The sequence below is a fragment of the Acanthamoeba castellanii genome, assembly GCF_000313135.1.
Source record: "Acanthamoeba castellanii str. Neff unplaced genomic scaffold scf7180000084748, whole genome shotgun sequence".
Taxonomy (NCBI): Eukaryota; Discosea; order Longamoebia; family Acanthamoebidae; genus Acanthamoeba; species Acanthamoeba castellanii.
Genome location: NW_004457262.1, coordinates 132098 through 143948, shown reverse-complemented (window position 1 = coordinate 143948; position 11851 = coordinate 132098). Strand labels below are relative to the sequence as shown.

General features: G+C 59.3%; 4 protein-coding genes across 4 annotated transcripts in view; 2 read left to right on the top strand and 2 right to left on the bottom strand.

The window, feature by feature from the left end:
* ACA1_190250 (beta-lactamase) overlaps nt 1–1936 on the bottom strand; it is a gene marked incomplete at both ends in the record, with an annotated part of 1995 nt that extends 59 nt beyond the window's left edge. Inside the window, 9 exons of the mRNA XM_004333293.1 lie at nt 13–123; nt 215–352; nt 403–566; nt 653–782; nt 850–961; nt 1042–1124; nt 1194–1308; nt 1399–1562; nt 1691–1936. Coding sequence (XP_004333341.1) covers nt 13–123; nt 215–352; nt 403–566; nt 653–782; nt 850–961; nt 1042–1124; nt 1194–1308; nt 1399–1562; nt 1691–1936 — 1263 coding nt within the window. The remainder of the gene's footprint in view (nt 1–12; nt 124–214; nt 353–402; nt 567–652; nt 783–849; nt 962–1041; nt 1125–1193; nt 1309–1398; nt 1563–1690) is intronic.
* A 619-nt stretch (nt 1937–2555) lies between these two features.
* On the top strand, nt 2556–5394 carry ACA1_190240 (uncharacterized protein; the record flags this gene model as incomplete). Its single annotated transcript, XM_004333292.1, has 5 exons — nt 2556–2633; nt 2654–3321; nt 3400–3461; nt 3538–3876; nt 4001–5394. The coding sequence occupies 5 exons, from the start codon at nt 2556–2558 to the stop codon at nt 5392–5394; spliced, it is 2541 nt and encodes an 846-aa protein (XP_004333340.1).
* A 147-nt stretch (nt 5395–5541) lies between these two features.
* On the bottom strand, nt 5542–9540 carry ACA1_190230 (EGFlike domain containing protein; the record flags this gene model as incomplete). The annotated part of the gene is given in 14 exon segments (XM_004333291.1): nt 5542–6026; nt 6129–6311; nt 6387–6484; nt 6551–6730; nt 6813–7191; nt 7281–7412; nt 7497–7634; nt 7731–7838; nt 7933–8124; nt 8200–8247; nt 8266–8365; nt 8388–8786; nt 8861–9313; nt 9508–9540. The coding sequence occupies 14 exon segments, from the start codon at nt 9538–9540 to the stop codon at nt 5542–5544; spliced, it is 2928 nt and encodes a 975-aa protein (XP_004333339.1).
* A 698-nt stretch (nt 9541–10238) lies between these two features.
* The window catches only part of ACA1_190120 (uncharacterized protein), a gene marked incomplete at both ends in the record, with an annotated part of 2079 nt that continues 466 nt past the window's right edge, over nt 10239–11851 (top strand). The window contains 9 exon segments of the mRNA XM_004333290.1: nt 10239–10550; nt 10643–10750; nt 10845–10971; nt 11042–11163; nt 11266–11338; nt 11423–11516; nt 11611–11624; nt 11643–11710; nt 11791–11826. Coding sequence (XP_004333338.1) covers nt 10239–10550; nt 10643–10750; nt 10845–10971; nt 11042–11163; nt 11266–11338; nt 11423–11516; nt 11611–11624; nt 11643–11710; nt 11791–11826 — 954 coding nt within the window.

The window sequence follows — 11851 nt, the reverse complement described above, 5'->3', positions numbered from 1 at the left end:
CATGGCCAGCACACTGAAGTAGCCCGGCATCATGCCGGCCTTGATGCGGACCCAGTAGGGCGGCATGTCCTTGCCAAAGGCGCGGCTGTGGTACACCTCGAACGGGTACCCGTACCCGCTCGTCTGCAGCCGCAAGCAGGCGCGATTGGAGGTGTGAGTCGAACAACCGCCGCGACCGGTCATCGATGCAGGATGGGCAGGCAGGGGTCGTTACCTGCTCGTCATTGACGAACGACGGGGTGAGCATCTCGCGCAGCGTGCTAGAGTAGATGCCCAGCACGTTCTTGCGCTCGTCCTGGCCCACCATGAAGAGCGACGCCAGCTTGGCCAGGTCCTTCACCGTGGAGTACACCTGCAGCACCACAACGTCGCGAAAGTGAGGTGGGCGACGATACAGGGTACCGCGGACAGCGGTGGGCGCAGAGGTACGTTGCCAGTCGCGCGTGCCCAGTTGAGGTCGGCGTGCGCCACAAACGACGGGAAGGTGGTGTTGCCCACTTTGCCCGGCGGCACCCTCTTGGCCATGTCCGACCAGGAGTTGTAGGCCAAGAACGAGCTGTCCATTCCTGTGCGGTGGTTCGCACCGAAGCGGAAACAAAGAGGGAGTGAGCAGGGTTCGACTAAGAGCGATCGTCGGGGGAGGGAGGGCTACCGAGGGGTTTGAAGATGTGCTGGGTGATGTAGTCCTCGTAGGACATGCCCACGACGGACTCCAGCGCGCGCCCGATGATCGCGTAGGCCCCGTCGGCGTAATGCGGGTCCTGCCACATCGGCACCGACGGCTGGCGAAGAATTATTGGGGTCAGTTACCCCCTATCACGCGGGGGAATGCGTTCATGAACCACGCACCGGATCGGCCGTGACGCGCTTCCACGCCTCGGCGTTGGAGATCTCGCATGCATCGCCCAGGAAGGGCTCCAAAATGGTGAAAAAGTTGCAGGGTGTCGCTCCCGTCAGGCCACTACCGTCGCCACCATCACGTTGTCGTTTAGTGGTGGTTTCTTGTTTATCACGAATCTCTTTGTGTGTAGTGTGTGGTACCTGATCTGACCGGCGAGGGAGCGCCAGGTAATGCCGGGGTTGTTCTTGAAGGGCGTCGGCCACACCAACTCCGGCACGTATTTCTGTGTGGTCTTAACAGTTAAAAACACCAATGACCATGCGTGCGTGTTCTTGGGATCGGGGCGGCGTACGCTGACGGGGTCGTCGAGCGAGAGCTTGCCCTGGTCCCTCAGCTGGAAGAGCATGATGTTGGTGATCAGCTTGGTGATCGATCCCACGCGGTAGATCGTGTTCGCGTCCACTTGTCTGCGCGTCCGCCCGCGTGGGTGTGAGTAAGTGGCATGGTGCGATGTGGCGGTCCTTAAGGAAGTTGGTGGAGTTGGTTGTGTCGCTTACGAGGAGGGGTCGGAGGGGTCGATGAGGCCATAGCCCTGCTCCCACACGAGCTCCTGGTCGTACACGATGCCCACCGACAGCGCTTGGACCCCGTTCGCCTGCGCCGCCGTTTGGAAAGAAGCACTGATGTTCTTGATGGCCTCGCGCAGCCGCTCCGGCATGAACTGTAAAACGACCACACGACCACACGACACGACACGCACGCGAGTCCCGCAACAATTTGAACAATGTCCGGTTTGTGTGGTAACTGCCAAGTTTCCGGGAGTGAACGAGGAAAGGGCACGAGGCGTACGCGTTGGTTGATGAAAGCTTGAGGGACGGCACGGGGGTGGTTGGGGCACATGGGGAAGTCGAGGATGAGGTCGCGCTTGTTCACCGTGGCCGCGCCGTTGCCACCACCACTCCGTAGTAGCTGCTGGTTGTACAGCACGCGCTGGGCCTCTTCCCAAGGCAGTCCGGCGCATTGCCGCGGTGCCGCACAGGCCAGCACCAGCAAGAGCGCCGCAGCGAGGAGCAGCCTTTCCGTCGTGAGCTTCATTCGTGAGGCCAGTCACAACTGGGTTGGTGCAACAAAGAAAAGAGACGAGAAGTGGGCACACGGCGGCGATTGGCCCTTAAGTGTGCCAAAGAAAAACCGGGAAAGTGCGACCAATGAGAGAAAACGAAAGCGAAATGAGGCTTACAAAGAAAAAGAACGAAAACGAAGATGAGGTTCCAACCTCTGGTGGTGGTTCTTTTATTGAGCTTGGCTTCGGTGGCGTTGGGCGACGACCCTCACTGCTGCGCTCCGGCGTCTTTCTCCTTCCGTATCGAATCCTTCACCAACGTCGCCGGTTCGCCGTTCCCCTTTGCACTTCGAGTTTGTTGCAAGCGTTTCGTGACCCCAGGCAAGCGATTTCGGAGATTTGAGGGTTCCGCAAAAGAAAAATTCTTTTCTTGCGCAATTGGTTCAGGAAATGTCTTTTTTGTTTGTATTTCCACACTGGCCAGTGGCCACGATTCGACAAGATGAGCGCTGATTTCGGTGCCAAAAGTGGCGCCTATGCGCACACTCATCTTCTATGATGTAGCCGGTGGTTTGCGCACAGGGCAGCTTGATTTGGTGGCCTGTTTGGAGCAGGATCTCGAAATCAATAAAAAATGATTTTTACATAACCATGCCTGGCAAAAGCCGGGCGTATGGGGGAGTCGACAGAATCGCAATCCTGGCCACCTTAAAGGGTACCTACCGGGAGGTACTTTGCTGACGTGTCAGGCGGGGAAAAGGAAAGGTCGACAGAATCGGGATCCTGAGTCGGAGATTAATTTCGAAGTGAATTGTGGCTTCCTCCACCTCGAGCTTACCAAGTCTTCGAGCCCCGATGATGGTGATCGCAGCACCAAGGGCCAGCGCGGAAAGAAGAAGACAAAGTCCAGCGGCGGCGGCGACAGCGTGGACGATCTCGCCCGACACACCTTTGCACACTTTGTCGCCGGCGGGCCGCGTACCGCCCGCAACCCGCGCCTGCGCGCCATCGTGGCCGACGTCGGACGTCTCTCGGCCGTCGCGCTGGCCACCGTAGCTACGGGATCGACAGACGCCACAACAACAACGATAACAACAACCACCAATGCCCCCGCAGCTGCGTCGTCGTCGACGGTCATCGCCGCGTCGTCGCCTTCGCCCCGCGCACGACGAACACGGAGCACGGTCGTGATCGGCAGCGATGGCGAAGACGATCGTGTCGAAGAGGAGGAGATTGTAGAAGAGGAGGAAGAAGAGGTGAGTGATAAGGAAGACGAAGACGACGACCATGAAGCCGGGATCCGGGTGGAGAGGATCGGGCACCGTGGCACGGAAGCCATGCACGGGGTGGTGCGTGGCGGAGCGGGCATGTGTCGCGTCCACCTCACCCCCACGGCCATCGTCCAGCTCGACCGTCGGTACCGATCCCCCCGAACACCACACCCACAGGGTACTGCCGGCGGCTAACGTTCAACCGATTACGATGTGTGGCGCAGCCCGTTCGTGGTGGTGCCGTATTGCGAGATTGAAGTGGCATGCTTGGAGCGTGCACTCTTCAGTACGGCCAGCCTCGTTGTGTGTGTGTGTGTGTGTTGTGTGTGTGATTTAATGACTCACATCCGCTTCGTATACAGAACCTGCGTTGCGCAACTTTGACCTGGCGCTCGTGAAGAAGAGCGTGCGACAGAAAGTCCCTACGACCAAGCCCAAGCCCAGGCGCAAGAGACGCGCTACCAGGAAGAGCGGCAAGAAGAAGCGTCGGCGCGGGGAAGATGACGAAACAGAAGACGACGATGAAGAGGATGAAGACGACGAAGACGTGATCGGGGGCAAGAACCTGAGCCGCTACGTGGCGCAGGTCCACTCGATTCCCATGGAGTACCTGGCCCGGCTGGAGAGCCGGCTCAGCGACGAAGCCGTGCCGCACCACCGGGGCCTGGGCAACGTGCAGTGGCCTCCGCTTCTCAACTTTGGTACGCCGGACGCCCCCAATCCCGACCATCGCCCCTTCATCACTGAATCTGTGTCGTGTGTCGCGTGTCGTGTGCGGTTGCGCGTTTCGTGTTGTGTTGTGTGCGTGTCGTGTTGTGAACACAGTGCGGGACAACCCGGAAGAGTTCGAGAGGACGGGTGGGTGGGCTCAGTACTTGAAGCCCGAGCATGGAGAGGGCGCCGGCGGACGGAGGAGGAAAAGGGGATCCGACGACTCTGACGACGGCAGTGAAGACGACGATGACGACAGCAGCGGCAGCGAGGGAGACCTGTGGACGATGAATGGCGGCGACGACGACGAGGAGAGCGACGGCGAGTTTACGCCCGAGGCTGGCCTCTTGAACGCGTCCTACAGTGAAATCGACGACGCCGACGACGCCGACTCACCCCGAAGCAAGCGCAAGCGCAAGCGATTGCCGAGCGCGACTGCCGGCACCTCGTCGGGCGAGAAGAAACGGAGCGAAACGTCGCCGGGCCTCGCCGCTCTTCTGCTCCAGGTGCCGGATGACGAAGACGTCCACCTCGCGTCCATGAAAACGACGAAGAGGAAAGTGAAAGCGAAGACGAAGAAGACGAAGACGACGACTACCGCCGGAGACGAACTTAACGACAAAAGAGAAAAGAAAGCGAACAAGGGCAAAGGCGACGACGAGGAGCCAGCGAAGAAGAGGCGACGGCCAGCGGCGACGAAGGGGGATCATGGCAAGGAGCAGGCCATCGCGAAGGTGTCCACCAGGCGGAAGCGCACATCCGAGGACGCCGAAGAGGCCAAGAGCGCGTCTAAGGCTCCGCGCACGCGGGCGTCGAAGAAGAAGAAGAACGAAGACTGCGGCGAGAAGGACGCGAAAGCGAAAGCTAAGGCCGAGACAAGGACCACGCGGTGCCTCGCAGTGGACGAGACGATCATCGAATCGACGGACGACGAATTTGAGCCGAAAGCGGCTAAGCCCGCGGCGGCGGCTTCCTCCGCGGCCGAGTCTGCCCGGGCACGCAACGAGCGTGTGCGCCAGCGGCGGTTCACCGGCTACAACACCCGGTCCCGCCGTGGGGCGACGCCCGCCGGCGGCCCGCAGGACAAGATCATCCGCATCGACCCTCCGCCCACCCGCCGCAAGCGGTCCCTCGCGCCACCAACGGCAGCGACCACACCGCAGCAGTCGAAGGATCTCGAGGAGTCACCACGGAAGAAGAAGAAGATGCCGGCGATGAAGGCCGAGGCCGAGGTGGTGGACTCGGCAGCGAGCACGCAGACGCTGATGCTGCGGCCGACCGTCGTGGCGGCGAGCGATGACGGGGACGAGAGCGGTAGTTGCAGCTTCAGCTTCAACAGCGGAGACGAAAGCGCCGGGAGCGCGCTTGGGGAGGCGGGCTACGAGAGCGAGGAGTCTAACCGGCTCTACGACAGCACCAGTACTTCGACGTCCCCAGTCGCCGCCACCAAGTCCCCCCTCGCCAACATCGGCGGGGTGCCCGTCGGCCTGCACCAAAACTCCCAGTGAACAGAGCAAGAAGCAGAAGATAAAGAAAAACTTGTGAAAATTGGGGGTTGGTTGCGCCTTGCCACGGATGTACAGTGCTGGTGGGATCGTCTAGAAAAAACAAAAATAGAATAAATAAGACATCTAAAAAGTTGACTGGCGAGCAGATCAAGCAGACTCGGTGGAATCGTCGCCCAGGATGCTGGGCGGGCTGCTCTGTTCGAACACGGGGTTGTCCGTCGACTTCTCGATGGCCGGTCCGCCCCGGTAAATCGTGTTGTTGTGCAGGTCGTAGGTGGGATAGCGGCGCCCTATGGGGGTCGTCGCCTCAGGCCGCGGCTGCTCCCTCATCTCCACAGAGTTCTCGTCTTCTTCCAGGTCGGCCGGGGTGGGGCTGGGTAGAGGGTCGGCGTCGATCAGGTCCTCCCACACCGACTGCTTGTTGCGGGCAAAGGTCTCGCTCCGGTCCATCTCGCGCCGCTTCTTGGCGCTGCTGATCGGCGGTAGGACGGAGGAGCTCGAGCACTTGCTGAGTACGTCGGTGCTCACATCGGACGAGGCAAAGTTGATCGAAGCCAGCGTCGGCTGGGTGTCCCGTTTGTTGCGCCTCGCGCGCACATACCAGAGGGTGCCCAGCACCACAAGCACCAGCCCTACAAATCCCGCGGCGCCTATCGTGTCGTGTCGTGTGCGTGCGTGTGCGTGTCGTGAGTGCGAGATTCTCGGCTAAAGGCAAATGGTGAGGTGGTGGTTACCGCCAACAGCCGCGCCGGCCACGATGCCGAGCGGGAAGTCGTCGCTACTCCCGCTCTCGGTCTCGGTCGTGCCGAAGAGCACGTTGAAGTCGGGATCGTAGACCCAAGTGGACTCCCACGGGGCGGTCGTGATGCTCAACGCCTTTGTGGAGGAGCTAAAGGTGACCGTGACCTCGACGATCTCTGTTGGCGTGGAACGTGTGAGCTCAAGAAAATAAGAACAAGAACAATAATAAGAAGAATTAAGAACCAACTTACCGTCGTCGAGGATGGCTTGGTCGAGGTACCGCAGGTCCACATTGAACCCATTGCTCAAGACCATCGTGATCGTGAACAAGTGGTCATTGGAGTCACTCCTGCGAGTTCATAGCAGCATAAGAAAAAAACAAATGCAAAAGGCGGAATGTATGGGGGTAGCTCACCTGACCGGGTCGGACGTGCTGACGACCGACTCGGTGCCCAGGTCGAGTGCCAGCTCGAGCACAATGTTCTCGTCGGGCACGACGGTGAACGGCGGTGGGCCGATGAACTCGAGGCCGTTCTTGACTGCGCCGGCAGGGATCGTCAGCGTCTGCCCAGCGAATGTCACCTGACGCGAGGAGCTGAATGCGCGTGTATGGGTTAGTGGTCGCTTGTGGTGCTCATTCCACGCATTCTTCTCCTAAGAAGGCCATCGAGCAGTACTTGGAGACGCTGAACGTGGTGGACGCGGTGGTTTCTCCGTCGTTGAACCGCGACTGGAAGCTGATGATAGTCTCTCCGTCGTCGGTGGTGGTGGATTCGAGGCTCTGAGAGAGGCGCGTTGTGTCCAGGTCATATCTCTGTCCCGCAGTGGTGCCGAAATTGGTCCATGACATCGCCATCGTCATGCTGCATTCCACCGCCGCCGCCGCCACCCAAGCATTAGTGAGAGCCCTGACCGCCTCCCACTCCATCCCGCAGTACCTGGTGTTGCCCGACGCTGCCGACATTGCCATGTTGGGGGTGTCGGCGGCGTTGGCGATGTAGCCACGATCCGGCGGTGTTCCGCCCTCCGGTACCCGCATGCTCGAGCAGTCGGAGCCTGCACTCCGACGGTACAGGCGTGAGCAGAGCCCGGGCCTCGATACGATGACACGATATCATTGATATCATTGATATCGTGCCACGTACCGTAATAGCCGGTCGCGCACTCGCAGTAGGCCAACCCCGACGCATTTCGACACTGGCCGTCGTTCAAGCACGTGGGATCGCACAGCGTGTCGAAGCCAGATCCCAGATCGACGATCTCCGTGATGTTGAGTCCTGCGCGGGGAAACGAGTGTGGATGGTCAGGCAGGCCGTGAAGGAGCGAATCAAGGTATGCCGCTGATCTGAGGAGGCACGTACCGGTCATCCCCACGAGCTCGAGCCGGTTGGCGATCAATCGGAGGGATTGCTCCGCAACCGACAGGGACGCCGAGTCCCACAGCTGAATGGTGACGCCCGTTACTGACCAGCTGCTGATGCGCAGATCCATTTCGTTCACTATAGAAAGGAACCATTAGTCATATTAAAACAATAAAATGAGATGATAAACATATAGAAATATGAACAAATTACGGAAGGACTCATGGTACGTACCGCTGAGGATGTTCGCCACAAAGGTCGCTAGTTGCGCCCGAGCAGCGAAGGTGAATGCGGTCACGTTGAAGCTGGGGATGGAGACCCTCATCCGCGTCTGTGTCCTGACTGGGATCGGGACCAAGCACAGATGGCATCGTCAGTGCAGGCCCGAGCAAGAGGACCCGATGTAGGAGAAGAGTGGGGAGGAAGAGAGCCGTACGCCAGGTGAACGTGTTGAACCGGGTCTGGGTGGGCGCGATCAGGCGGTTCTCTAGGGCCACGGTGTCATTGAGGCGGACCGCGATGGGCACCGGATAGGCCAGGGTCTGCGCAGCTTCCGGCGGATAGATGGTGCACGAAAAGTGTTGTCCGGCGCCCCACGTCAAAGCCGTGAGGGAACACACTCGCTCACCTGTGAGTCGTATGTGTGTGGTCAGCTCCTTCCCATGATGCTCAGGCCCATTGTGAGGGGGCGACGGCGGCAAACCAATGGAGATCTGGTTGATTACGCAGGGCAGGATGGGCGATTGCCCTACTGCTACGGAGCGCGCACTGGAGCCCTTGAGAGTGAAGTTGAAGCTGAGGGTGACACTCGTGGCCTGGAAGGTAAAGCTGAGCGGAGTGACCGAGTAGTCTAACTGGTCGACCCTGCACTGCGGCGAGGAGGATGGCGACGGCGACGCTGTGGGCGACCCGATCCGCGTGAGGGAGGGTGTGCGGCTGCCGGTGGGCGACGAGGGCGTCGGGCTGACGGTAGATGAGGGCGACGGGGTCGCGCTGGTTGTGAGCGAGGGAGTTCCAGAAGGCGACAGAGAGGGCGTCCCCGTGCCGGTAGGCGTCAGCGAGACAGTGGAACTGGGAGTGGCCGAGAGCGAAGGCGACCGAGTCCCAGTGGGTGAGGGAGAGACGGTCGGAGTGCGGGTGGGCGTCAGAGTGGAGGTGGGCGAGCGAGATGGCGACTGGGTCCCGGTGGGCGTCGGAGTGTTGGTGGGTGTCAGAGACACAGTGGGACTGCGAGTGGGCGAAAGCGAAGGCGACTGGGTCCCAGTGGGGGAGGGAGAGACGGTCGGAGTGCTGGTGGGCGTCAGCGACACAGAGGAGGTGGGCGAGCGAGAAGGCGACTGGGTGCCGGTGGGGGAGGGAGAGACGGTCGGAGTGCGGGTGGGCGTCAGAGTGGAGGTGGGCGAGCGAGAAGGCGACTGGGTCCCGGTGGGCGTCGGGGTGTTGGTGGGTGTCAGAGACACAGTCGGGCTGGGGGTGAGCGTAGGAGTCTTGGTGGGCGAGGGAGTGGCGCTGGGAATGGGCGAGTTAGACGGCGTCGGGAGGGGAGTAAGCTGGACGCCCTGATCGCAGCTGATGGCCTGGGTATAGAGGACGGGCTCCGACGCCCACGCCCACGCGATGGTGAAGTTGTATACCTCGCCCTGAGTGAAGCCGCCTGCCTCGTAGATGGACGCGTTCAGGTTGAAGAACTCCGTGCTCTCGATCCTGTTCAGCCCACTGGTGCCGTTGTTGAAGACCTCGTAGGATTGGGCGAGGCCCAGGCGGAGGAACCACACGGGCGCGGCGCCGGTGGTGATGTCGCCCCGCCACTGCGAGACCTGTGGCCCGGTGTCGTCATAGGAAATTCGAACCGTGTTCTGCACGTACACTGCGCATGGTGGCGACGGCGAAACCTCTCGGATCGCCCTGTGTCGGTATTCTGCCACACGAAATCCAGTTGCGAGCCGGTCAGCAAACACAGGTGCTGGCCACAGTACTGAGCCAGCATGGGTTCACCGTGAGGGGGGGGTACCTTGTGCATCACCAGCCGCTGTGCCTGGGCCATCTGCAACACAATCACTTAAGAAGCTTGGCGGGGGAGGGGGCGGTGATGTGCTGACTATTGAAGGGGTAGTACCGATGTGGGTGATGTGGGCCTGGGTGCAGACACAAAGACACAGAAGGATCAAGAGCGACCGCATGTCGTCCCTTGTGTAGAGCCAGCTGAATGGTGTAAGAGGGCTTCGGTTGTTGGGCTGGCGGCGTGTGGCTAGCAGTCCATAATCTTCGCTCGCGCAAAGCTCGGGTACTGTCAAAGACAACAGGGCAATGCCTCGGTTTCAGTTCATGAAACGTCGCGGCGTATTTCTTCTTTGGCCTTATTAGGTAATTGCAGCGTTCTTGCCCCCAGGCTTGCCACGGCATCATTGAAGCACATAACCGAAAGAGGTTTCGACTCTTGTGCCACAAGCCGTGGTCCGCCACAGGAAACGAGTGAGAGAGAGAGAGAAAAAAGAAAAAGTGGCCTCCTTTGCGCTTCGGGCATTATCAAAAATACCTCAATTTTGGCCAATAACCAATTTGGCGGGAATATTAGGTGGGGCGAAACTCGTTTTCTTCTTCTCTGGCTGCTGAGGAAGAAAGCGAGGAAGCGACTGAGCTTCGCTCTTCCCATTTCCTCTCTCCCGACCACTTCTTCGCCAGCACTTCTTGTACGCGGCAGGTGTGAAGCCTGGCAGCCAGAGAAGAAGAGAAGGCGCTAACATGGAGCGGTACGACGCCAGTGAAGGCGAAGAAGAGGTGCGGCTGTCGGCCGCGAGCCAAACGGAAAGGTCGGGGCTGCTCGGCAGGGGAGCTGGCAGCTCGAACAAGAAGAAGAAGAACAAGGGCAAGTATGACAGCGGTCTGGGCGAGCTCGACACGGATTTCGATGAAGACAACGAGCAGGTAGTGTTCTCTGTTGGCGAAACCAAGCGCCCGAGCGGCAAGGACGGCGCCTTCGACAATCACTACTCCCAGATCACCCCCAAATCGTATCAGTTCAAGGCTCTCTTCCGCAAGAACTTCAAACTCCAGGTACTTTCCTCATCAACGAATTGAAGATTTCATCAGTACACATAAATAAATAAATAAATAACCTCTCATCTTCTCTGGCGCTTGTCGTGCAGTTGCGGCAAAGGTGCACGCTGTGCTGCCAGATTGTGGTCCCGCTACTTCTCATCCTCTACGTGGGCGCCATGCAGCTACTCTTCAACTCCCTCCTCGACGACAACAAGGTATGTACTTCGGCCCTACATTTAATATGATTTTTAAAATGATATTAAAATTGTAAATTCCACTAATTCATTATTCATGGGATTGGACGTGCAGGGGTGGAAAGACCCCGAGGTGAAGATGCCCGTCGCGCTGAACCAAAGCTGGACCTACTTCATCGGCGATCCCTTGCCACAGTCGGTGCCCGATCTGGGCTACCTTTCCATCACTGGCGATAAAGGCGGTACGAACACACACCGCACCCACACCCACCTCTGATCACTCCTTCACCACCCTAATCGCTCCGTACACAGGCATGCTGAGCAGTATAAACCAGACGAAATACTTTACACCTAACGGCACAGCGTACCACATGCCCTTCCTGCTCCCGTACTCCTCCCGAGCAAAACTGCAAACCGAGATTAAGAGCATGAAGGTATGGAAGAGCTGCGCAGTACATGCATGTGGAGAGTATCGGTCTTGTAGAGCACCACGGCGCTAACCACCAACATGATACCGGCACTGTGGCCACACACAGGATCGGTTCTCGGCTGCCCTGCAATCGGGTGGGGAAATCGAAAGCTTCCTCGCGGCTCCCTTCGCCGCGCTAGGTGCGCCCAACCCACGGGGGCCGGCGTCGACTAAAAGCGAATGCTGCTAACCAGGTCTCCTCTCTTCACTTGCTCGCTCTGCAGCATTCTCGTTCAGGAACGTTTCCACGCAGGGAACGCCGCACCTCAGTTTCGAGCTGCAGAGGGAGCAACAGTATCCCTACATTATCGCCTACCAGTAATCCCCACCACCCCGCACATGCCACATTTCCTTGGCAGGACTGTTATAATTCGTTTACTTTGCCTCAATTAATTGCTCTCCAATCCCACAGAGGCGACTCGTCGAGTGAGCTGGGCGTTGCAGGTATCATCCTGATGGCCAGCGCATGGCTCGTCGCGAGCATCAACCTCGTTGTCAAGACTCTCCTGCAGGTGCGCACCACACTCATGGCACGACACACACACACACAATTGGAGAATTCCCTCTCTGACCGTTATGAGTGCCGCAACAGGGCTTCCCCTACGAAGACCTGCCGCTCAACATCGACGTGGGCAGCCTCACTGCGACGCTGA